The 23,737-nt window shown below is 51.7% G+C and overlaps 1 protein-coding gene and 1 long non-coding RNA gene across 3 annotated transcripts in view; one reads left to right on the top strand and one right to left on the bottom strand.

Annotated features, from left to right (window-relative positions):
• Window positions 1-8,367, bottom strand: part of CREB3L1 (cAMP responsive element binding protein 3 like 1) — a 35,111-nt gene extending 26,744 nt beyond the window's left edge. The window contains exon 1 of one of the 2 annotated variants that reach the window (XM_073808841.1): window positions 7,805-8,367. In XM_073808841.1, coding sequence (XP_073664942.1) covers window positions 7,805-7,906 — 102 coding nt within the window. In that variant the 5' untranslated portion in view covers window positions 7,907-8,367. The remainder of the gene's footprint in view (window positions 1-7,804) is intronic. The other variant, XM_033860560.2, reaches the window with a different exon arrangement.
• LOC141279386 (uncharacterized) overlaps window positions 1-23,737 on the top strand; it is a 126,009-nt gene that overhangs the window by 4,586 nt on the left and 97,686 nt on the right. The window lies entirely within an intron of this gene.

Raw genomic sequence — 23,737 nt, 5'->3', positions numbered from 1 at the left:
CACAGATGACAAATGATGAGAGCCAGGATTTGCTCCCAGGTCTGGGCAGGGCTAAAACCAACCACTAATGGTCACCCCACACCACCTCAGGTATGGCTTGGCTCCCCAGCACTTGTCGGGGTATCTGCCTTCTGACCTGTGGACTTGCTGTCTGGTCAGGTGGGGTCTGGGGATAGACACCAGGTCTCAGGAGAATTTCTGTTCAGAATCTGCCCAGAGTGGAATGGATTTAGAGTCTACAGCTCAACTTTTCCCCAAGCTCATGCAACTTTGAGAGCCCAGGATATTGAGAGCTGGGTCGATTTCTTTAGCTGGGTAGTGAGTACCCAGGTATCCATTTTATTACACTTTGTAATTCATACACATGCATTATATATATTCTCTTATGTGCATGATATATTTCATAATAGAAAAGGCCACCATAATTAGGAGATTGGGATTAACATATACACACTACTATATATAAAACAGATAACTAACAAGGACATACTGTATAGCACGGGGAACTCTACTCAATATTCTGTAATAACCTATATGGGAAAAGAATCTGAAAAAGAATGGAGATATATATATATATATATATATAACTGATTCACTTTGTTGTACACCTGAAACTAGCACAACATTGTAAATCAACTACAATAAAAATTTAAAAAAAAGAAAAAAGAAAAGGCCATCATGATAGAGTGAAGGGTAGAGGTAGGATTTAGGTTAAGAGTCGCTACTTGATAAATAAAATCCACCTAAAAAAAGAAAAGTACCATCAAAGCTGAAGTGTGGGAGTGTCCTTTCTCCCATTACCCATCCACCCACTCGTTCATCCATCCATCACCGCTTCTCATTCCTTCCTTCCATCTATTCAATAAATAAACATTTCCTGAGCACCCAGTCACTATAGCTATAACTAGTGAATAGATAAAAACAATTGCCTGACACTCCCTGCCCTCAAAGAACTCTCAGTCTAGTTCAGCAATGAGGAAACCAAGGGGAAGTGATTTGCCCAAGGTCACACAGAGAGTTAGGGAGATGAGGTGAGGAGAGGTGAGAACATTCTAGGCAGCAGGGAACACATAGGAAAAGGCTTGGGCCTGTCTGCCTCCCCAGCAAGTCCCCTCAATTGCTGCTTTCAAACTGCCTCCTGGCTCTCCGTGAGGGCCTGAAGAGCCTGCCTTACTCCACTGCTGCTTTCATTTTTGTTATTCTTTTGGAAGAAGAAGAGGGGGACAGCTGCTGCTGTCCAGCTGTTCTGTCAGACCACACAGCCCAGCCCAGATGTGTCAGCCTCTCTGTGATGGGTGAAATGGCTCCTGGGCCAAGGGCCAAGGAAGCTGCAGTGAGGGCTCTGTCCCGGGAGAGTTGGGAGAAGCGGCACCTTCAGCCCGGCAGCAGAGAAGCCCAATATTCCTCCAGCTGTCAAGTTGGCCTCGCTCATGATGTGGTATGTCCAGTTCATAAGGATCAGGATTTTGACATTCCAAGGAAATCACCCTTGATCTATTTTCTCTGATGGTCAGAGTTCTGGGCTGTTTCTTGCCCCTCCCAGCTTCCCCAGAACCAGACATCCTCATGCCTACCTTCTGCCCAGTCCTGCTCCCCAGTTCTACCATTTGCTCTGCCTGCTGAAGCGGGTTACTTCGTGTTCCAGCCAGAGCAATGCTCATGGTCTTGACTTAACTCCACCCAAATCTTCTTCCTCCATCCTGCCCCCTGGAGCGCTGAGACTTCCAGAAGAACAGCCTGTTCTCCAGCATCTGGAGCTGGTTTCTTGAGGGAGGTTCAAGAGCAAGCCAGGTCCCACAGAGGGATGCTCTGAGAGGGCTTTGGTACCAGGACTTGCAGGAGGCACATCGTATGGGGAAGGGAAGACACAAAGCGGGGCTGGCCTTCGTCCTCCCCTGTCCTGGCACAGTGGCCAGGCCAGACAGAAACAGACCCTCCTGGGGAGTCCTGGAAACTGCAGAGAGCAAAGGTCCAAGTTCCCAGGTGGGCCGGGGAGTGGCATCCTAGAGTGAGGATGAGGAGAGGGCAGGGGATGGGATGTGTGGTCTCTCCTCTGACAGGCCAGGCAACGTGCTGGCTCTGCCCTTAAAGCTCTAGGCATCCATGGTGCCCTAAGGATGGGAGTGAGTGAGCGTGACAGCGGAGCCCCTCGGATATCTGAGATCCCAAACGTTCCTGCCCTGGAGGGCAAAGTCCAAACCAGAACAAGAGCGGGAGAGAAGATGGTGATTTCTCCTCCTTGACTCCATGGGGCCCTGTCCCGAGAACAGCATGCAGATGTCCCCTCCTCTGCAAGTGTCAGTTTTCTCATCTGCACAGGGGCCAGTGATGCTTATATAACAGGCTCAGCAAAAGGGACACGGCCCCAGTCCTCCCTGCCGAAATACCTTCCAATAACTCCTTTGCCTATAGGGATGGTGACATTGGAGAGGGAGGGTGGGGAGGTCACCTCCTCTGAGAACCTTCCATGATCTCCAGCCCGGCTGGAGGCTCCTCTTTGGGCTCCCATCATGCTCTGCTGCATCATGGCACCCCGCGGTGCTGCTCTGTCTGCTTCCCTCTCTGTCTCTCTCATTTGGCTGTGAGTGGCTGGAGGTCATTCCGCACAGTGACCAACACTGGCGCTCCTTTAGTTCCCAGTTGTTAAAGGACGGATGTATGTATTGAAAAATAACCAAGCGAATTCCCAGCTGGTCCAGGGAAGCCGGAGGGACTTCACAGCAGATGGGGACACAGGCAGCATTTTTGTGGGACCCAGTCCGCATCACCCTCAGGGCTGGCTAGGCCAGGACCTGAGAATCCAGGGCCCCTTCTGGAATTATCAGTACACTTCTTGAACACTCAGGCCTGTCTTTTTAAAAACAGTCTCCCCTTCCCTTATAGGGACTGCCTATAAGGGAGTCTGAAGTCATTTTCTCTACAAATACAGTAGACCCTTGAAATAGAGCAAAGTACACTACAATGTGACCAAAACTTGGCTTCTGTCCTATGTCTGGGACCCATCTCAAATAAAGGTGGGAAAAGCTCTTATCTTTGTGGGGCTGGTAAAGAAGTGACTGCCTCGTGCTCCTCTGGAACTTCCTCAGCTTGGTTTGCTGCATATGCATTAAGGTTTCACAATCTTTACTTTTGTGCTTTTTGTGATAGTACAGACCAACTGAAAAATACCACTTTTCATTGATCCTACAATAACATAACTCCACATTTTGTATGATTGAAAATTTTGGACTCAGCTTATTGTTTTATGGTTGAGTTTTACTATACTAAACGCCTATTTTGTGCCACAGTACTGTGCTAGGTTTATGGCAATGAACACAACTGACATGGCCTCTGTTCTTAGGGAACTTGCTTTCTCACAGAGGAAGTGGATAATAAGCTGATAAAATAACAGCAAATTGAGATACGAGCTACGAAGAAATCAAAGGACTGAAACAGGGACTTCCCTGGCGGTCCAGTGGTTAAGGCTCTGTGCTTCCACTGCAGAGGGCATAGGGTTTGATCCCTGGTCAGGGAACTGAGATCCCACATGCTGTGCAGCACGGCCAAAACAACAACAACTACAACAACAACGGACTGAAACAAAACAATAAGGGGTCCCACTTGAGGTGGTTGGGGAGGCTTCTCTAACGAGGCTTCCTTTGAACTGAGTAAGATGAGATGGAGAGAACTGGAAAGCATTCTAGATGTCAGGGATAGTATGTGCAAAGGCCCTGTGGCAGGTCTAGAAAAGACTTAGTTTTAAGCTGGGTGAGTGTGGATCCAGGAGTCCCCGCAAACTGGACAAGGGGAAACTGGGGAAGATGGAAGCCCTAGAGCCAACTGGTGCTCAGGGTGAAGCCTAAGCCACAAGTTCAAATCTGCTGTGCATCTGTCAGCTGTAGACTATCCTACACCAGGGGTTGTGGGGGTCTGTGCCAAGGGTAGGGATGACTCAAGGCAATGATAACTCATTGGAAACCTTCCTGAATTTCAGAGACAGTGTGGGCCGCAGTACCCTGATGGCTGGGAGTAGAGAGCATCCTTTTTCCTCTTCCTTAAAAAATGTGGGGCTGGCCTGAGGGTTAGGGAAAAAGGATTCATTCAGCAACGGTTGGTTGAAGCCTCCTCTGTGCCAAGCACTGTACTGGGCACTCAGCAGTGAACAAGACAGTTAAACGCCCGCCCTCAAGGAGCTCACATCCTAGTGGGGGGAGCAAAACCAAAATAAAAAGCTGCCCAAAACAAACTTAGTGTTTTAGAGGAGAAGGAGGTGTCTGGGGCGATCTCCCTTCCTGAAGGGGAGCGCTGAGATTTGGGCTCCTCCATTAGTTTTTCTCTATTAGTTCTTTTGTAGTGGATTCTACCTGGAGACCAGAGTGCCTCGGCCCTTGGGTCCTCTTTCCTGTTGGTGAGAATTTAAAGAGAAACACAGGCACATGCGCCCGCACCCCTCCCCTTTTAAGGGCTGTTAAAGGCCCACACACAGACATAGGAACACCCAAATGCACATACTTCTCTAATCTCCCTAAATCCCCCAAAGGCTGGGGTGGTGGAAATAGTAATGGTAGTGGTTCTCTGCTTCCCTACTCAGCTCAGGAGAAGCCAGGCTGGGGGCCTGAGGAGCAGTGATCAGGTTTAGCCCTCACCACCCCCCTTCCCCTGGGCTGGCCCCCGGTCCTTGTCACTCCCACACCTGGCCTCACCAGCTGCTGGGAGGTGAATGAGTGTGCTGGGCAAACATCCTTGCAGCTTCCTGCTGTGCCCCTCTGAGACAACAGAACTCCTCTTCCTCCTTCTCCTCCTCCCCACACCCTCCCAGATGGGGCTTCTCTGGGATCCAAAGCCATTTCCCTCTAAAGAAACCAGAGTCATCCTTTCCCCTGAGCCGGAGGACGGACCTAGTGTCTCTCTCTGGAGACATGACCTGTTCTCCCTCTGGTCCTTTATCCCAGTTCTCTGAGCGCCAGGCCCTCTCTCATACCTGCCCAGGGGCTGAGGGGTCACAGGGTCCAAGGGAAGACGGCTCTAGGGAGGCCACGTCAGGAACTGTGGGAGAGTGGGGAGGGGATGGGAGGAGAAGCACCCTCATCTGGCAGGAAGGGCAGCTCCTTCCGAGGGATGTCTCTGAGAATCACATAGACAAGATTGCAATAGGATGAAGGTATTCTCACAGAAGGAAAAATACAGCACCCCTGGCCACCTCTAAGCACACATGGCTTATGCAAAGTATGCAACTCATTCTCCTGTCTCTGTCCAAGCGATTGCATATTTCTTACACAGTTGTGTTCAGGGTAAGCATCCTTTTTGATTTTTGCCTTTTGTACAGAGTAATAGAGCACACACGGTTTCCACCGTGACTTTATGGCTTTTATCTGGATTTTTAAGGATAGTGAATAACCTACCCTCCATTTTCCAGACCGAGAAGCACACAAACTTCACCCCTTTCCATCTTTAACCCTGGAAACACTTTCCTGTCCTCATGCAGGATGAAGAGGGAGTTGGGGATGGGGTTGGTATGGGGTCCCAGCTGGGAGGGACCTTAGACATCTAAACGATGGAGGCACCAGAGAAGGAAGGTGACCTGCTCAGGGTCACAAAGCAACTCCTACCAGAGTATTCTTTACTACTACCCCATCTAGTCTCCAGAGCATGTTAACTATGGAAACTTACCTGGCAGGCATCGTCCTGCATTAATCTTTAATTAATTTTCTCACTAAATCTCTATAATAACACTATGGGGAAGCTTCTGTATCTCCATTTTTCAGATGAGGAATCCAAGGCCCTCAGGAATAAAAGTCACTTGTTTGAACTGCCCAGCTGGCTGGTGGCAGAAGCACAGCTAGAACCAAATTTCCTGATTCCCAGCCCAGGAGTTTTCTTTCCTCTTAGAAATTCTTTCCTCTCCCCCTGCCTCACCTGGCCTTGCTTAGGCCTGAGATAAGGAGCTTTCCCAGCAGGGCTTTCCCTCCCCAGGCCCAGTACTGGATACCACTGTCTGATCATGATCATGCCTCCTTTCCTGTGCTGGACCAAGGCCCAGATGAGCAGCTGGGGATGCAAGGCTGAATGGAGCAGCAGGAAGAGGCTGTAGGCGGCAGAGTTCATTCAGAAGAAAGTCCAACTCAGAGCTGCTGAGGGCTGAGGGAACCTCACAGGGGGGCTCTGCCCATAAAGGTACACGCTGCAGCAAACTCCCTCCCTCTGACCAGTACCTGTTACCAACTCCAGGAGGGGCGTATGGAACCCCAGATCCCTGCTACTTCATTCCTAGGATCTGTGCCAGACCATCCTTAGAAAGAATGATCCAACCTCTTCCCATTTTACAGACACGGAAACAGGACCAGGAAGGAAAGCTGGTTGCATGGCCCAGGCTCACAGGGAAAGGCAGAAGCAGAGGCAGGACTAGAACCCAGGTCTCCCCACTGCTGGTTCAAGCCCTCTCCCCTCTTCCCCTCGGCTTGTCTGCAGAAGTGTGCTCTCTCTGACTGGAACCAGGGGCCTTCCTAGAGAGCAGGGTGACCTGGATCTACTGCCTAATGGAGGACCGGGAGACCTCTCACCCCATGCCTCCCTGACTCAGGTTCCCGTCCCTGGACTTGTTCCCCACCAGCAGCCTGGAACAGTTTAGGTGGAAGTCCAAGATGCCCAGTCCTTTAACTCTCAGTGCATTTGGCTCTTGTCTGCCAGGTTTATCTTAGTCCCAGGAGTTAGAGGCCAGCAAATAGAGACCCTTGAGATGACCACTGGGGGTGTGTGTGTGTGTTTGTGTGTGTGTGTGTGTGTGTGTGTGTGTGTGTGTGTGTGTGTGTGTGCTGGGGGGGAGGAGGGGAAGAGGGAGAGACTGGCAGGTCACTGCATGGGGTGGGGGAATCCCCCCAGATCCCCCAAGCAGCCCACATTTCAACCCGGCAGGCCCTTCTGAACCCAAAGATTTTCTCCCATTACCGAGCCCATCCCCCCGCCCCCCAGGGCCTTAGGGCTGAGCCTGAGAGAGGGAGGGAGGGAAGAAGAAAGAAGCCACGTTTCCTTAGGGAGGGAGGGGAAGAGAAAGAGAAGGACAAGCCCGGAGACAGAGACAGTCACGAAGCCACAGGGAGAGAGAGACAGTCAGGGAGACATAAGGGACAGAGAAACAGACCTAGAGAAAGACCTCCCTCCTTCTGAGCGATCACCCCGTGCTGCCCTGACCAGTTGAGGTCCCTCCCTGGGGTATCTCTGGCCTGACTTCCTGGGGAGGCCAGGGCAGCACCCCACATTTCCGGGTCTGGCTCAAAACCCGGGTCGGCCTCTGGCCCCCCAAGGGGCGTCTGGTCTCTGGCCCTCGAACACTCCCCTGTGCGCCCCCCAGCGGAGAACCAGACGCAGAGCCACCGAGGTCTTAAAGGGGGCGCAGGAAAGGGCGCCGCCAATTTGCTCCCAGTCTGGTCCCGGAACCCCAGGGTGGGTGGAGGACGATTAGAAGACTTGGGGGGGGGGAGCAGAATTGGTGTTTCTTGAGGTCGTATCAGTGGATCCGATGGCCCCGACGCCTCGACGTTCCCTTCCCCTAGAAGGCCGAGGCCAATGTACCCATGGACGGAGCCTCCAGGAGGACCGTGCACGGGCGCAAGCTCAGAGGCTCCAGGTTCGGGGTCTAGGGAGGTGTCGAGGGATCTAGTCACCAAATCTCAGAGCTCTAAGCACGTGTCTCTCAAGGGGACCCTGCACCGAGCCCCCTCCCCCACTTCTGCCCAGTGCTGTGTAGTCCAGTCCTTCAGGGGGCCCCAGGTGCACCGCGAAGAGGAGTAAGGAGTGGTGGAAGGAAAACACAGACTCTTCATCTTACCGCATTGTTGAGGAAATCAGACTCGTTCAGATCCCCCAAGTCCAGGAAGCTGGATCCGGGAAACAGCCTGTCGGCCGGGAAGGGCTCCAAGACGGCGTCCATCGCGGCAGGCTCCGGAGACCCCCTTCGGCTGGGCTTCCCTCACTCCAGGGCGGCGGCGCGCCCGGCCCAGAGCTCCGGCCCGAGCGCTGGCAAGCGGGCGGGGGGCAGGTCCCGGGCAGAGCCCCGGGGGAGGGGCGGGCAGAGGCTGCGCGGCCCCGGGTAGGGGGCGCGGGGGGCGCGGAGGCCTTAGGGCAGCGGCGCAGAGCTGGCTGGGCTCAGGGGCCCCGGGCGCACCGCGGGCATTTAGCCGACTCCTCCTCCTCCCGCTCCTCCGGGGGCACAGCTGGCTTCCATGGGGAGCCCGGGAGTGGGGCTGAGGGCTTGAGGAGCCCCCCGGACTGGGTGGGAGCCGGGGGCGGGGGAGCTGAGCGCTCCCCCGAGACTGGGTGACTGCCGGGCGCTCCGCTCTCTCTGCGTCTCCCTCTGCACGGCTTCTGTCACTTTTCCTCTCTGTGAAACCGGGAACCCCTTGGCTGGTTAGCCCAGCTGGCTGAGGCGCCACTCCTCCACATCAATATTCACGATAATTTCATATTAATGAGGAGAAGGAGCGGCCTGAGGAATCGTCCCTCCTCTTTTAAAGAGACAGCTGCGAGCTAGTCTTGCCAATCTTTTTTCTCTGAAAAGATAGGGGCTTGAAGCAAAATTGTTCTAGAGCCAATAACTGTGTTCCTTGAACCTCAGCATCTTAAGGCTTTGCCAACCACACTCCCATAAGCTCACGAGGGAGCTGAGTTATTTCTGTTCTTCCAGGCTTATGCTAGGGCCTGAACCAAATCCAAAGTCAGGGAATTCCATCTCTTGGGCCCCTCAACAAATCTCCTTTCAATGGGAAGATTTTCAGGTCTCCTCCTCCAGGAAGCCTTCCCTGACCCCCAGGCTGAAGCAGTTACCATCACTATACACCCACAGGGCATGGTGTGCTTACCTCCATGTGCTGAGTCTAATACAGTATTGTCATTGTTTGCTCATGTGTCTATAAACCCACTGGACTCTGAGATCCCTCAGGGCGAGGACTGTATCCAGCTTTCCTGTGTGTGAAAGTGCTGGGGGGGAACAGGAGAGATGAGGTAAGGACCCCTCTTCTCATCAATCATCGAGTACCCCTAGTGTTTCTGAAGAGCAAGAAGTTGGAGAACAGTAGTCATGGGCTCTGCGTGAGCCAAGATGTAGGCTGGCTGCATGCTCCCTGGTCACAGGACACTCCCAGGCCCCCTGGATCCATTACCTAAGTGGCCCGCTCCAGAGTACAGCTTAATCTCTTGAAAGGGCTGATAAACAATCACCAGGCACCTGAACAAATGCAAGTGGTCAGAAAGTCACTCCCTCCGCGGGCTGGGCACACTGTTCCTGCCCAGAAGTCATTAATAGGATTAAGTGTGTCCTCCCTGTCTGGAGCTTTTAATTAGCTCAGGAACCAAAAGCCTTTAAGAAGCAGAGATGTCATCGCAGTTAAGCCAGGGATGTCACCCAAATTGCTCTCTCAGTGCCAAGGTGGGGAAAGGGCACACAGCTAGGCTGAGATAGCAGCTGTTTGCCTGGGGCGGGCGGGCAGGCATGTGGCTTTCCCCCATCTCCTGATCCAGTTGACATAGTTCTGGAGAATGACGTTCTGACCCTCCACATTGTCATATGACTATTAGCTCCTGGGCCTCCCGGAGAGTTTGCTCTTGAGAAGCTGGGAATACAGCCCATGCTCTGGGGACCAGTTCACCAGCAATGTAACTCTGAGAAGTTAGGCAGGGCCAAAAAGAAATCAGTTCACTCTCTAAACAGTGCCAGGTAGAATTAGGGTGCTGAGACCATGGGAGTTTTCCCCAAGTGTGTCACCTCTGGCCAACTGGGGAGCAGTCAGATACTGAGAATGTAGCTGATCCTTTGTGGGCGTGGGGGATTGCCGTCTCTGGCTGGGCAGACAAGTCAGTCCATGGTGGGTGAGCTTGCGACTGCAGGTGTCTGGAGTCCTGGCTCCCGAGCTGGAGTCCCTGCAGGTCCCCAGAAGGAACAAAAGTGCCCCTCTGCCTGAGGTTGGCTGGAAATTGTGCCTGTGTTCCTCCCAGCCTGCTCTGTAATTAGAGACATAAGCACCACTTAAGTGACTGGGGAAGATTATACAGTTTTAGATAAATAAGATTAGCGTGTCCTCTCTTTCCTGATTCTTACCCAGGTGAACACCCCAGGAAACCATTGAAAATAATCCTGGGGAGACACTCTGGTTCCAGCACCTCCTGTGGAGTCTGAGAGGCAGGAGGTCCCAAGAGAAATCCTGGGGGGAAGGGACGGGGAGAGGAGAGAAGAGGAATGGGCAGTGTGGAGCCTGGCACGTACAGTAGAGAAGGATGGCAGGGGGTTTGTTCACACATTCTACAAGTATTATTGAGCACCTGTGAACAGTCCCTAGACCAGGCCCTGGGGATACAGTCGTGATTAAGTACTTAAGTTCTAGAGTGAATGAGGAAAGAATGGGCAAAAAAAAAAAAAAAAAATGTTACGAAGATAATTTCAAATAGTAATAGGACTATGAAGGAAATAAAATAGTGTGATATGATTGAGTAGGTAAGGAAGCCCTCTCTAAAGAAGTGATGTGTGATCTGAGAACTGGAGTCATTTATGGGGCAAAAATGGAGGGAAAAGCATTCCAGATAGAGGGAACAGCAAGTAGAGGAGAAAGCAAGAGAAAGACTGGGAGGGGCAGGCAGTGACATGGGAGAGAGAGGATGAATGTGAAACCCCAAGGCCCTATACACAGTCACTATGGTCTCACTGATTCTATTCAAGTAGTGAAAAGAATTGTGCCTGTTCAGGTTAGAGGGCCCACCTGAAGCCTTCTGTAGCAGTCATCCCTTCGGTATCTAGATCTCTTAAAGATTTTCCAGCAGAGGAAAGTAGACAGCTCACCAGGTCTGCAGTCTGGGTTCTGACCCAACAGGGAGGGTCTACTTCCTCCAGGCCAGTCCTGAGCTTGAGGCCCAGATGCCTCAGGCCCCTTCTCTACATCTGAAGGGGCGGGGGAAGGAGGCCCAGATTGGTGCTGCAAAATACTCCAGGTCAAGAAAAGCTCGCAGACCGTAGCCCCTCCGGTTGTGGCCTCAGGAAAGTCTGGTTGGTGCGCTCAGCAGTGGCTCCAGCTGTGAAGCATAACGCATAAAGATGCTCCAACCCACACAGCGACGCACAGGAGGGAAGGGACAGAGGTAAGCTTCCTGCCTGTTCCAGACACTGGAGGTCAGGTGGAGAGAGAGGCGCAGGGAATAGGGGGAGGTAGGGTGAAGGACCTGCCTCTTTAGGAAGCCTGGAGCTCCGATTTTCCAGGCTTCCATCCTGGAGCCTCCAGGAGGGTGCAAGGCTGGGTGTTTACACTTGGCAGGCAGGCTCTGGGTGGTGGTGAGAAGGTCGCCCAAAGTAAACCTGCCTTGTTTGCCTGGATTGTAAAGGAAAAAACGCTTTGGCACACTCTAACAGGAACTTCTGAGAAATGAAAACATATTCATCCTGGAGATTAGGCTGACTTCCGGGGCACAGAAGGGGGCCCTTTGTTCTCTTGTGGCTCCCTAAAATGGGCCTCATGGCTGCTCTCCCTGTACCCCCCACAGGGCTAGAAGTGGAGTCCCTGGGGTTGCACCCTGCCAAGAGGGCGGAGGTGGGCCTCAGGCCCCAAGCTCTCACTCTTCTCCATCCCCTTGGCCTGTGGTTCCTTCCCTGCTCCCCCCGGAACCATAAAAATACCTGACATTTATTGAGAACTTGCTTTGTGCCAGGCACTAAATACTTGACTTATATTACCTCGTTTAACGCTTGGAACAAGCTTGTGAGATAAATATCATACTCACTGATTCTGAGATGCACACTTACACCTCTGAAATCAGAATGTGTCTTATAATCGGTAGTATGTTATACTTGAATGGACAGTGTTTCTTCCTTCTTAGCGTACAGTACAAAAAAAATGGTGTAGCGTACAATTGATGACATCTTAGATTCGATGAAACATGATATTATTATCATCCCCGGTCTGCAGAGGAGAAAACCGAGCCTCAGAGAGTTTATATGACTTACCACTCCTTTATTTTGCAGGAAACCGAGGCCTCGAGCCATGAGAGGCTTTCCTCAGGTCAGCCAGCTTCAATGAGACAGAGATAGGACTGAAATCCGGGCCTCCAGGCTCCTCACCCAGGGCCCTTTCCACTCACCCCAGATGAACTGGGTTTGCTCACTAGGGAGAGGCAGGCGCTGAGGGGAGGGCCTTCCAGGGCCTTCCTCAGCAGCGAGTGAATCACCAGCCACTCTGCCTTGGAGAAGGGCCTTAAAGATAGATTTTTTTCCCTCTCCAAATTCTCTGAAGACTGAAGTTCCTTAAGGACTAAAAAAACACTTGTTTCCCTTCCAGCGCCTTTTCCTGGTAATTATTTTAGCTTCTCTTTCCCTGAATTTCTGCTCTACTGTCCCATCTTTGGACTGGAGGCAGGCCCACCCCTTGGCCCTCGGTCTGCCTGCTGCCTGGGGAACAGCTCCACCCGCTTCCTGCTTTGCTCTCGGCCCTGCTCTGATCTCACCCTTCTTTCTTCCACCTCAAATCACCTGCACCAACTCTGCTTCTAGATGCCTCTATAACCCAGGCTGCTGGCTCCAACCCCTAAGACATACACTCAGGCATACTATGTCCTCCATCTCCCTCGCTCTCTGAGTCTACAGTCAAGGGAGGAAAGTCAATAAGGCTAGTCTTTCCTCTTGCCTCAGTGAGCCCCCATGTTGTCGGGGACACTCCCCTGCCAATCCTGCTTCACTTAGGGCTGCAGAGCTGGAACTGTGGGAAGGGCAGGGGCATGGAAAGTCAGAGGCTTGACTCTGCCTGTGATCTACTGCACTGTAGATCTACCCCCACCCTACCCCGTAGCCTCGGTTTCCCCAACCTCCAAGGCTGGTGAGGCTGAACGGCCCGTCACCAGGAAGCGGAGAGGCAGCATCAGGCGTTTAAATCAAAGGCTTTGCTAAAATGCAACCAGGCACGGTTCACTTCAGCGGGGACTGATCGCCACCCAGGTTAAGCCAGGGCCTCAGATTCTTCCCAGTCAAAGGAGGGTTTTGGATAGCATAGTCTCTGAAATTCCATCCTACCAGCTCTGAACCGCTATGATTCTGTCTCCCTCTGCCCAGAAAGCAAATACAGGCCTTGTGTGTGAGGAGCCCATGTGTTCTCTGGGCATCGATTTGGCCAGGAACTGAGTGTGCTGCCTGTGGTGGTGTGACTGTGAGCACACATGCCGCTGGGTGGATGATCCCGTGTCTGGAGGTGTGGACCTACATGTGGGGCTCCTGCCATCCGTGCACATGTACAATCCTCTGGAGGAGAGAGTGCCGGTTCACACCGAAGAGCAGGCCCACCCCCCTGTGCACATCCATGCCAGAGCGTGCGGCTGCAAATCTGGTTTCCATCTTCTTCCAATAGGCAGCTGGGCTGGGGGAGACTGAGTGGAATATTAATTGTGCTTTTGCACGTGGCTGAGCTCCATGAATGTGGTGGTCGGAGGGAACAGCCTGAAGCTATGTGGGGAATGAGGGGGAAGCCACAGGAGCGGGGTGCCCTGGGGTTTACGGGCACACTTGGGAGGAGGCAGAGCCCTGAGACCCAAAAGGGTGGGTGGCAGGGGGAGGGAGAGGGCTTCTGAGACTAAGAATCTGGGGACAGCGGGGAAGATACTAGCTAGGTTTAGGGTGATTCGGATGTTTGCCTGATCCGGAGCCCGGCACATAGTAGGTGTTCAGTAAGTGTTTGCTGAATGATTAAATAGCTGACTGCTCGAGTGCATGAGAGATCTCACAGATACTCTTACCTGGGAGAAGATGGAGGACTGAGTAGGAAAAAGGAAGTGGGCACATTTGAAGCACCTACCATAGCAGCCCACTCTGAGGGTCACCGTCAGGCATTTTATTTTATTTCAAACACAGAAAGGCCTAGGAGATAGTATCACCCTTGCTGCACACACCCTCCCCTCCCCACTTGCCCTTTTTTGGAAGGCCCAGGTGAGAACTTTTTCTTTGACTTCAGGGCCCAGAAACGCTGGCTGCTTCCGAGAGGTGGGTCTATTTTTTTTTTTGCCTGTGCCGGGCAGCATGCAGGATCTTAGTTCCCCCACCAGGGATCGAACCTGTGCCCCCTGCAGTGGAAGCATGGAGCCTTAACCACTGGACCGCCAGGGAATTCCCAGAGGTGGAATTTCTATCTATTTTCTATCTATTTTCTATCTAATGGACACTCTGGATTTTATAGCTCACTGCCTTTCCTTCTTTACTTGGGCTGTCAGGAAGCTCAGAGATGAGTTTGCTGGGGCCCACCTCTTGCAACAGGGTCTCATGGGGGTGCATTTCACAAACTAACTGCATCCCTGGCTTCATCTTAGCTTTTTAATCCCCCTTCTCCATATCCTTTTCCCTCTATTAATAGCCATTTAATTCCATTGTCTGTAGGGTTTCTCAAGAAACTTTAATACACCCTGAAGTGAGACAGGTATAAATACAAAAATATTTTTACTTTTATAGGTGAAGAAGGTGAGGGGACTTCCCTGGTGGTCCAGTGCCTCAGACTCCACGCTCCCAAGGCAGGGGGCCCAGGTTCCATCCTCGGTCAGGGAACTAGATCCCTCATGCCGCAGCTAAGACCCGGCACAGCCAAATAAATAAATAAACATTAAAAAAAATAAAAACAATTAACCATAAAAAGAAAGAAGGTGAGGCTCAGAGAGGTTATGTTATTTGTCCAAGGTCACACAGGTATTAAGCAAGAGAGTTGGGAATTTGAGCTTGGATCAGTTTGACAGTATTTTCACTGTGCCAGACTCTAGGAGTGGACAAGATGCACAGCAAGCAGGAGGCTTTCAGGAGTTGGGAGGAGCCTTTAACTCTCACTGGCCCTCATCCAGTCTCTGCTTCTTTTTTTAAATAAATTTATTTATTTTATTTATTTTTATTTTTGGCTGCATTGAGTCTTCGTTGCCGCATGCGGGCTTTCTCTAGTTGCGGTGAGGGGGACTACTCGTCATTGCTGTGCGCGGGCTTCTCATTGTCGTGGCTTCTCTTGTTGCAGAGCATGGGCTCTAGGTGCGTGGGCTTCAGTAGATGTGGCACGTGCGCTCAGTAGTTGTGGCTTGCGGGCTCTAGAGCACAGGCTCAGCAGCTGTGGTGCACGGGCTTAGTTGCTGCATGGCATGTGGGATCTTCCCGGACCAGGGCTCGAACCCGCGTCCCCTGCATTGGCAGGTGGATTCTTAACCACTGCGCCACCAAGGAAGCCCCAGTCTCCGCTTCTTGAAGAGCAGGTCCAGGTGGGGATTCCCATCCCAGGTCATGCACAAAGAGGGGGCACTGGGGGTCCTGGGCATCCCCAGTCTTCAAGGACCAGTCCTAGGCCCCATAGCTAAGCAGAACAAACAGAAAACCAGCAGAGCTGGTCTTGGCAATCACCAGTTAAAGTGAATATATATTCCAGATGCTCTGAGGAACGTTTCTGGAGCCCCCAGAACTGAAGGGCAGACCAATACCCCGGAGGAAAGGAATGGATCTGGGCCCAGGGGAGCCACATTTTTTCTCAGCTCTATGGCAAGCAAGCACCAAGGGTCCAAGGATCAGGGCAAGGAGCTCCAGTGCTGCATATTCCGCACCTCTGTTCCTCGCTATATCCCTTCAGACCTGCCCACCTAGAGTCTGTCTCCCGTGGGGAGCCCCTGGATGATGACTTTGGGATTCCCCAGGGAGGCCTTATACTTACCTGTTAGTGAATTCATTCCTTACAGGGGATCACGCATGTGCTGCACAAACCTGGGGACCCCTGGGGAGGGCACAAAGGACGAGCCTAATCTAGGGGAAAGGGGTGTGGTTATTCTGAAAGCCGTAGCGGAGAATGACAATGTCGGTCAACCCAGGGGACACCGTCACACTGACAGTGACACAGAGCCAATGAGTAAAGACTCATTTCCAGATAAGCCCTGAGGTCTCCTGTGTGGGATGCCTTCAGACACAGCCTGCATGGCCTGGAGGAGAAATAGTCATAGAAATAATGGTTTTCACAAACTGCCATTTGTTGTGGACCCGTTGCCCTTCAGTGCTCTGCCAGTTTGCAGTGCGCATCTCAATCTTCTGAATCTATAAAGAGCTCCTATAAATCAATGAGACAAAGGCCAACAATCCAATAAAAATATGGACAAAGAATATGAACAGTGAGTCTGGTACATTTATACAGTACTATTTATCACGTCCCAGGATCTATCTAAGCCCTTCCTCTGCATTTTCTCATTTAAGCCTTACCACAAGGCTTGGAGATAGATAACATGATTACTCTGTTTTCCTGAGGCTCAGAGAGGTGAAGACACTTGCCCAACGTCACACAGTGACTTGGTCTGGCTTCATAGTCTGTGTTCTTAAGGTACGAGTTGGGATGAGAGTCACCATTTATGGGGACCCAAGGCCTCAGGAAAACCTGGCAGGCACTGGGGAGGGACAGTGATGGAGGGTCAGCCAGCTGAAGTGAAATCCTGTCTACTCAGCAACTTGGGAAGAAACCTGGAACCCCCAATACCTAGGGAGAGGGTTTTGGGTTTTGTTTTGTCTTTTTAAATTTGCTGAATAGATAATGCATCACATGACTCAAAAAATATATATATATAATGGGGCTTCCCTGGTGGCGCAGTGGTTGGGAGTCTGCATGCCGATGCAGGGGACATGGGTTCGTGCCCCGGTCCGGGAGGATCCCACATGCCGCGGAGCGGCTGGGCCCGTGAGCCATGGCCGCTGAGCCTGCGCGTCCGGAGCCTGTGCTCCGCAACGGCAGAGGCCACAACAGTGAGAGGCCCGCGTACTGCAAAAATATATATATATATATAAAATAATGAAAATTAATCCTCTCATCCCTACATCCTATGTCCTAACCACTAAGTTCCCACACTTCAACCAGCATATGATTAATTTTATTACTTTCTTGGGCATCCTTCAGTGGGGTATGTGTGTGTGTGTGTGTGTGTGTGTGTGTGTGTGTATTCATATGTATATACATCTTTTCTCTCTTTTTTATTTAACCAAAAAGGAGCATATTAAATACACTGTTCTAGGGATTTCCCTGATGGTGCAGTGGTTAAGAATCCACCTGCCAGTGCAGGAGACACGGGTTTGAGCCCTGGTCCCGGAAGATCCCACATGCCGAGGAGCAACTAAGCCCGTGCACCACAACTACTGAGCCTGCGCTCTAGAGCCCGCGAGCCACAACTACGGAAGCCCACGCGCCTAGAGCCCGTGCTCCGCAACAAGAGAAGCCACCGCAATGAGAAACCCACACACCACAATGAAAAGTAGCCCTGCTCACCACAACTAGAGAAAACCTGTGCACAGCAACGAAGACCCAACGCAGCCAAAAATAAAATAAATAAATTTACATTAAATACACTGTTCTACATCTCCCCCCCACACCATTTTATCTGTTTTGGAAATCTTCCACATTAGTACATAGAGAACTTCCTCATTCTTTTTGTTTTTTAAGTAGGTGCGTAGCTACCAATTGTGTGACTGTACCATAATTTATTTACCTGTCCCCAACTGATGAACATTTAGATTGTTTCCAGTTTTTTACTGTTAACAAATAATGCTATAATGATAGCCTTGTTCAGGCACTGTATATATGTAGGATAAAATCTCGGAAGTGGTATTGCTGGGTCAAAGAGAATGTGCATATGTAATGTTGACAGATATTGTCAAATATTTCATATCGACTTACCCCCTCACCAGCAGTATATGAAGCTGTTGGTTTCTCTACAGTCTCTCAAACAGTGGATATTATCAAACTTCTGAGTGGCTTCGTTTGCATTTCTCTTATCATTAGTGAGGTTGAGAGTCTCTTTAGATGTCCTCGAACAATTTATGTTTCCTTTTCTGTAGACGCTTTTCATTCTCTGACTTTTAAAAAATTGGTGGTTGTTCTTATCTTATTGATTTCTAGAAGCTCTTTATATGTTAGGGAGATTGTGATGTGATTTGCAGCAGCAGTGGGGCCAAAATTGGCCTCCCCTCTGGGAAAGGCTGTGGAGGTGGATTCTTGCCCACATCTCCACCCTCTCATCCAAGCCCAGCCATTGATTCAAGGAGCATTCATTGAGTATCTCTTGAGTGCCAGGCTCAGTGCTTAGGCACCTGAAACCAGAGGTGAATAGACAAAGTTCTCAGGTTGCTGGAAGTTCGGTGGGGTAATCAGACAGGTGGTGGTCCAGTGTGAGATGAACTGTAGTTCAGGGGTTCAGAATGAGTGCTTCAGGAGCCTGTGGGAAGAAGCAATAGCCTCTGCCTATCCCAGTAGACTCTGACACCTGTCACCTGTGTCCACCTGGGGCTGCCGAGGCTCTGCCTGCCTCCCCTCTCCCTGTGGGTTCAGCCCTCAGACTCTGATTGCAGAAATGCTCTGCTCCAGGAAGATGGCTCCCTCAGTACATATTTACAGAGTGCTTACCACACACCAGTCTTCCCTGAGCTCATCCTGTCGGCTCTGCCTCCACGTGGCCTCCTTCCCTGGCCTGCGCTGATCCTCACCGCCTGATTCTAACCTGTCATGCATTTCTTTTTACTTTTTCTTCTTTGTTAAAAGTATTTATTTATTTGCACGCCCTGGGTCTTAGTTGTGGCACGTGGGATCTTAGTTGCGGCATGTGGGATCTTTAGTTATGGCATGTGAGCTCTTAGTTGCGGCATGTGGGATCTAGTTCCCTGACCAGAGATCAAACCCAGGCCCCCTGCATTGGGAGTGCAGAGTCTTAGCCACTGGACCACCAGGGATGTCTCTGTCGTGCATTTCTTGCCACCTGTTTGGGGGTGTCCGTGCCTCCACTGCTCAAAGGATTGTAATCTCTTTGGTGGTATGATGGGAGACTTTCCTCTGGGTCCCCTCCCCTTGGTGCTTAGTATCCGGTGACGCTCAGTGAAGGCTTGTTGGATGATTGATCGTCAGGTGGCTTGGATGTTAGGGAAGTTGGAAACCATGGCTCACCTGAATTGGGCTGTGTATGTCGGGGAGGTAGGGATGGCCCATTAAGCACGGGAAAAGATGGTAAGCCAGCCCCAGCATCAGAGGCCAGCCAAGAAAGGGTTAAGCTTGCCAGAGTTTTGTATATGAAATGGCACCGGGGGGGAAAAAAATACAGACTAGCAATTGAGCCCTGTCTCATCCTGGTTCAAATGACATTGTCTGAGCTTCCCCAGCCTCGCCTCCTGCACTAATTACAGACCTTCCCTAGGGAGGGAGACCAGGGCCCGGAGGTCCTCATTACAGGCTCGCTCGCTGGAGGGAGCAAACCCCAATGACTGAACTCAATGACCAAACAAACTCTCTTGAAGTGAGACCCAGGGGTTCCTCTGTATATCGCTGCTGCTGCCTGGCTGGGAAAGGGTTAAGAAGTAGGCATGCATTGGAGGGACAGGCCAAAGGGAAATAGTGGGGGGCCAGGCTCGGGCTAAGGTACCCCTCCCCAACTCTACTTGCCCAGGCCTGGGCTCCCTTATTGCCTTTGCCCCCCACGATGGCTGCCACCAGGGCTGTGTCAGGGCCTCCTCTCTGTGGTCAGTAGCCGGCCGCCTCTCCCTGTGGCCTGTGGAGACCTCGCCTTCTTTAATCTTCCATTTATCTCGAGGCCTCGCCCCTGTGAGATCGGCTTTGATGTGGGGCCTGCTCCCAGGGGAGAAATCAAGGGTTTCTGAGGGCCAGTCTGGACTCTGCCCACTGCCCCCAGCCCAGGCGGGGCCCAGAGGTCTCCCAGCCATCAGGGCCAGACAGACCCCCAGGGTGACCTCAGCAGCCAGGGCGAGGGCTCTGGGCCTTGACCTTCAGGCAGATGGAGGGGCTGCTGCCCCAAAGTGGAGGAGAGGGCTCCGAAGTAAGAGTTTTGTTAGCACATTGTGTAATTTATTTTTGTACCTGTCTCCCCCACGAGGCTGTGAGCACAATAACGACAGCAGCAGCAGCGTTCTTGCGTGCCAACCTAGCACCAGACACGAGGCTGAGCGTCTTCCATTTATAACACCATTCAGTCCTTATAACTGTGTGCCATGGGTATCATTTCAAAGGGGAGGAAACTGAGGGTTATTGATTCATTCATGTTCATAAAGATTTACTGAGCTCCTACTATGTGCCAGGCACTGCTCTAGGCGCTGAGAAAGTAGCAGTGAACAAAGTGGGCACTTTCCTACCCATCTGTACTGAAGGGGAGACAGGCCATCAACAAATGGTCAAATACACGTAGTATCATGTTCTATAGTGTAAAGATACGGCCTCGAATAAAAGTATCGTCTCGAGTCAGGGCCATCGTTTTGGACTCAGTGGCGTCCTCTTCTGTGAGGAAACAGAGACCTGAGGGGAGGGAAGGAGTTAGTCACGTGACTAAGGAAGAGAAGGGGCAAAGGTCAGAGGTTGGAGGGATCTTGTTTTGCTCCAGGCACAGCCAGGAGGCCCGTAGGATGAGGGGTGGACAGTGAGAGGAAGCGAGCTGGGTAAGAGGGCAGGAGCTGGCCTTGCGGGGTCTGCTGAGGAGTTTGGAGCTTATTCTGTGTGTGATGGGAGCGATTGGAGGGGTTGAGCATGAGACGGACTCAGAACGTCAGCGGCGGAGGCTGACAACCGGCTCCGCTCACATGGCTGGAAATGGGGATTTAAACACAGGTGCGGTCCGACTTGAGGATGGCAGCTATGCTGCTGACTTCCACAAGGGGCAGGGACTGTGTCCCGCTGGCCTCTGTGTCCCCTTGCCCAGCAGAGGGCCTGGCACAGGCTGAAGGTCCAGCAAAGGCTTGGGGATCGGTTCTGGCACTTCCACTGGCCAGGCAGTGAGGTCGGGCAAGTCATTGAGATCTCTCTGAGTCTCAGTTTATCCATCTGGAAATGGGGGAGAAAACAACATCTGCCTTGCCTGTAGGACCCCACCTGGTGGGGGGCCAGTGAGACCTGATACCCGGAAGGACTTTGTGCGGTGGGAAGTGTCAGGAAACGCTCTGCTGTCTGATTTCATCTCTCCTCACCCCCAGGACAGCTCTTGACATCACTGCTTAGGGGCACAAATGTGTCCTCGTGGCTGTCCTGCCCCATGGGGCAAGGCATGCCCGTGTCACCTGCCTTCGGTACGTGTGAGCCTGTGTGTATGTCTGTTTACCTGTGGTGACAGCACCTAGAGGGTTGCTGCCTTGGCCTGGTGGTCTATGGGAACTTGACCTCCAGACTTTGGGGAGAGGGAGTGGAAGACGTAGAAACAGGGGCTTCTCTCCCCCTCATCCATATTGGGGCCCCTGGAATTCCCATAGCTCCTTCTATAGCCTCTGTCCCAACTCACAGTGGAAGGATTGTCTGTACACCTGTCATTCTATCCCACCTGCCTGTGGGCTCCTGATGGCCAGGACTGCACCTTGTTCTTTGTACCCGAGGAAGCAACACAGTGTCTGGTGTATGATGGGTGCTTCATACGTGATGGATGGAGGAATGAATGGTCCATAGTCCCTGCCATCAGAAGGGCCTGGAGTTACAGGGCTTCGGGACTCTACTTTAGCAATGTCACTGCTCCTAGGTGGGCCTCAGTTTCCTCTTCTACAAACGGGGTTTTTGTCTTCATTCAGTCCGTCATCTCTTGTGACTGTTACGGTACCATGGTACGTTCTAGGGAAACAGACACTAATTAGAATCAGTGCTACCCTCAAGAAGCTGAAAGGTGTCACAGGCAGAAACTGCAACGATTGCAATGTAAAGTGATAAATGTCTTTATGGAGAGAACCAGAGTGGCTCAGAGGAGGGAGTGGTCCGCTCTGCATTGAGGGAAGGACAGGAACATTTCACACTATAGAGGGTTCTTAATGTGGGTCTTGAAGGATGAGTAGGTGTTTGTAAGATAAACAAAAAGAGAAAAGGGCATTCTGGGCAAAGGGAATAGCATGCCAAAATCCTGAAGGTATGGCAGAGCCTGGCACCTTTGGGGCACTGCTAACAGTTGGGAATGGCTAAAACTTTTCAAGGCAGTGAAGGCATGGTGAGGGGGTAGGATTGGAGAGGGTAGCCCAGTGCTATTTCCTGCAGGGCCTTGTAGGCCCCCTAAAGGATGCTAAGAGCCGTTCTGAAGGCAAATGGGAGCCACCGGCAGATTTTACAGAGGAAAATGGCATGACCAGGATTGCATTTTCCATAAACCACTCTGCTGTGGTGTGGACAACAGGTTGGAGGCCAGCAAGACTAGGTAGGATCAGCAAGTGGAATTATGAGGCTGCTGCTGTTATCCAGGCGGATGTGATAAGGTCTCGCACAAAGTCAACAATGGCTAACGGTTCTCCAGTGTTTACAGTGTGCCAGCCATGCGCTGTGATAAACGTTTGCAAATATTATTGCATTTCATCCTCATAGCTACCCTGGGATTACATGTTATTATGATTATCACCTGTGTATTATAGCTGGTGGCACAGAGGCTCAGTCACAAGGCTAATAAGGGGCAGAAGAAGACTTAAATCCATCCACCCTGACTTCAGCCCCCAACATTCTGCTCACTGATGAGGGCAGTGGGTGGAGACAAGGGCTTGGAGTCCAGAGCTGGGTAGCAGGTGGGACCACCAGGACATCGGTCAATGGGATCAGCAGTGAACCCAAACAAACGAGCAGGTTTGAAGAACCCTGCCGCTATAGGTCTGGGATTCTGGGACAGTGTCCAAGCTCAGGAAAATTCCAGTGTGTCTCTGGTGCTCTTACCATGGACCTCCCCATGGCATGCTGACACGAGGCCGGGCGCTCCACCAGGTGTCTCTGTTGCAGCTGGAGTCATCACTGCCTTTACCTCTTTTCCTGCAGGAGTTCTGGGAAAAGGAGCCCCACCTCCCAGTTCAGGCCGTGGGAGGAAATTTTTGCGGCCTCCCCTGTCCTTCCAGGACCCTGCCCCTCACAGAGAGCACTACTAGTGTGTGCACACTGGTGGGTGGGTGAGCCAACACTGGTCGTCTCTGGACCAGGTCCTGGTCTTCACTTGGAGACCCATTTCCTTGGGCCCTGTGGACTCCCATACCAGAGTGGGGCAGAGTCCGCTGAAAGAGTCTGGCTTTTTGTTCAGAGCTGGGAAGATGGCATCTGCTCCCTAGTGGCAGTGTGGGTTCTGTTTGTGCTTCCCCTCCTGGGCCACAGTTTGAGACGCTGGCCTCCTCATTTACCTCTGTGGCCTTTTCCAGGCCTTGCAGCCGGCTGGGTCAGCTGATGTCAGGAGGCTGGTGGACCCTGAGCAGGGCTGCCGATTCACCCCCAGTGGGGAACCCTTTGGCCTCCGTGTAGAGCTTTGCTTTGTCCTTCACAGGTCAGGGTGCTGCTTTTCCTTTTTAATAAATAAAGCTGAACCTGACTCACAACTCAAGGGAGGCTCTGGTGCTCAGTCACCAGCATCACCATGGTAACCACGTCATCCATGAGCACTTGAAAAGGAAGTCATCAATAGCAACCTGCCTCTTCCTTCTTACCTCACAGCAGCCCTGGGCTTCCACAGTCCTGACCCTTGGGGCTGGGTGAATGGCCCAGCTCTAGGCCTGGGCTTCCCCAAAAGCAGGCAGTTGAAAGTAGGGACCTGAGGTTCCCACTCATGCTTACCTATCTGCCTCTTGGACATCCTTCCAGAAGGACCTGAAAAAGTCTCTTTCATGCTGGGGCACTAGGGGCAGACATGAAGTCCACATTTTAAAGCCATGAATCCATGGCTTTGTCCATGATTTCTGTTGGGAGGACAAAATTGTGTGGTGGGTACAGCTGCAGAGATGATAAAACCTAGAATTAAAATGAATGTGAGGATGTTAATAATAATAATA

The sequence above is a fragment of the Tursiops truncatus genome, chromosome 8 (assembly GCF_011762595.2).
Source record: "Tursiops truncatus isolate mTurTru1 chromosome 8, mTurTru1.mat.Y, whole genome shotgun sequence".
Classification (NCBI taxonomy): domain Eukaryota; kingdom Metazoa; phylum Chordata; class Mammalia; order Artiodactyla; family Delphinidae; genus Tursiops; species Tursiops truncatus.
The sequence above is the reverse complement of the archived record's forward strand: the minus strand, read 5'-3'. Positions and strand labels throughout refer to the sequence as shown.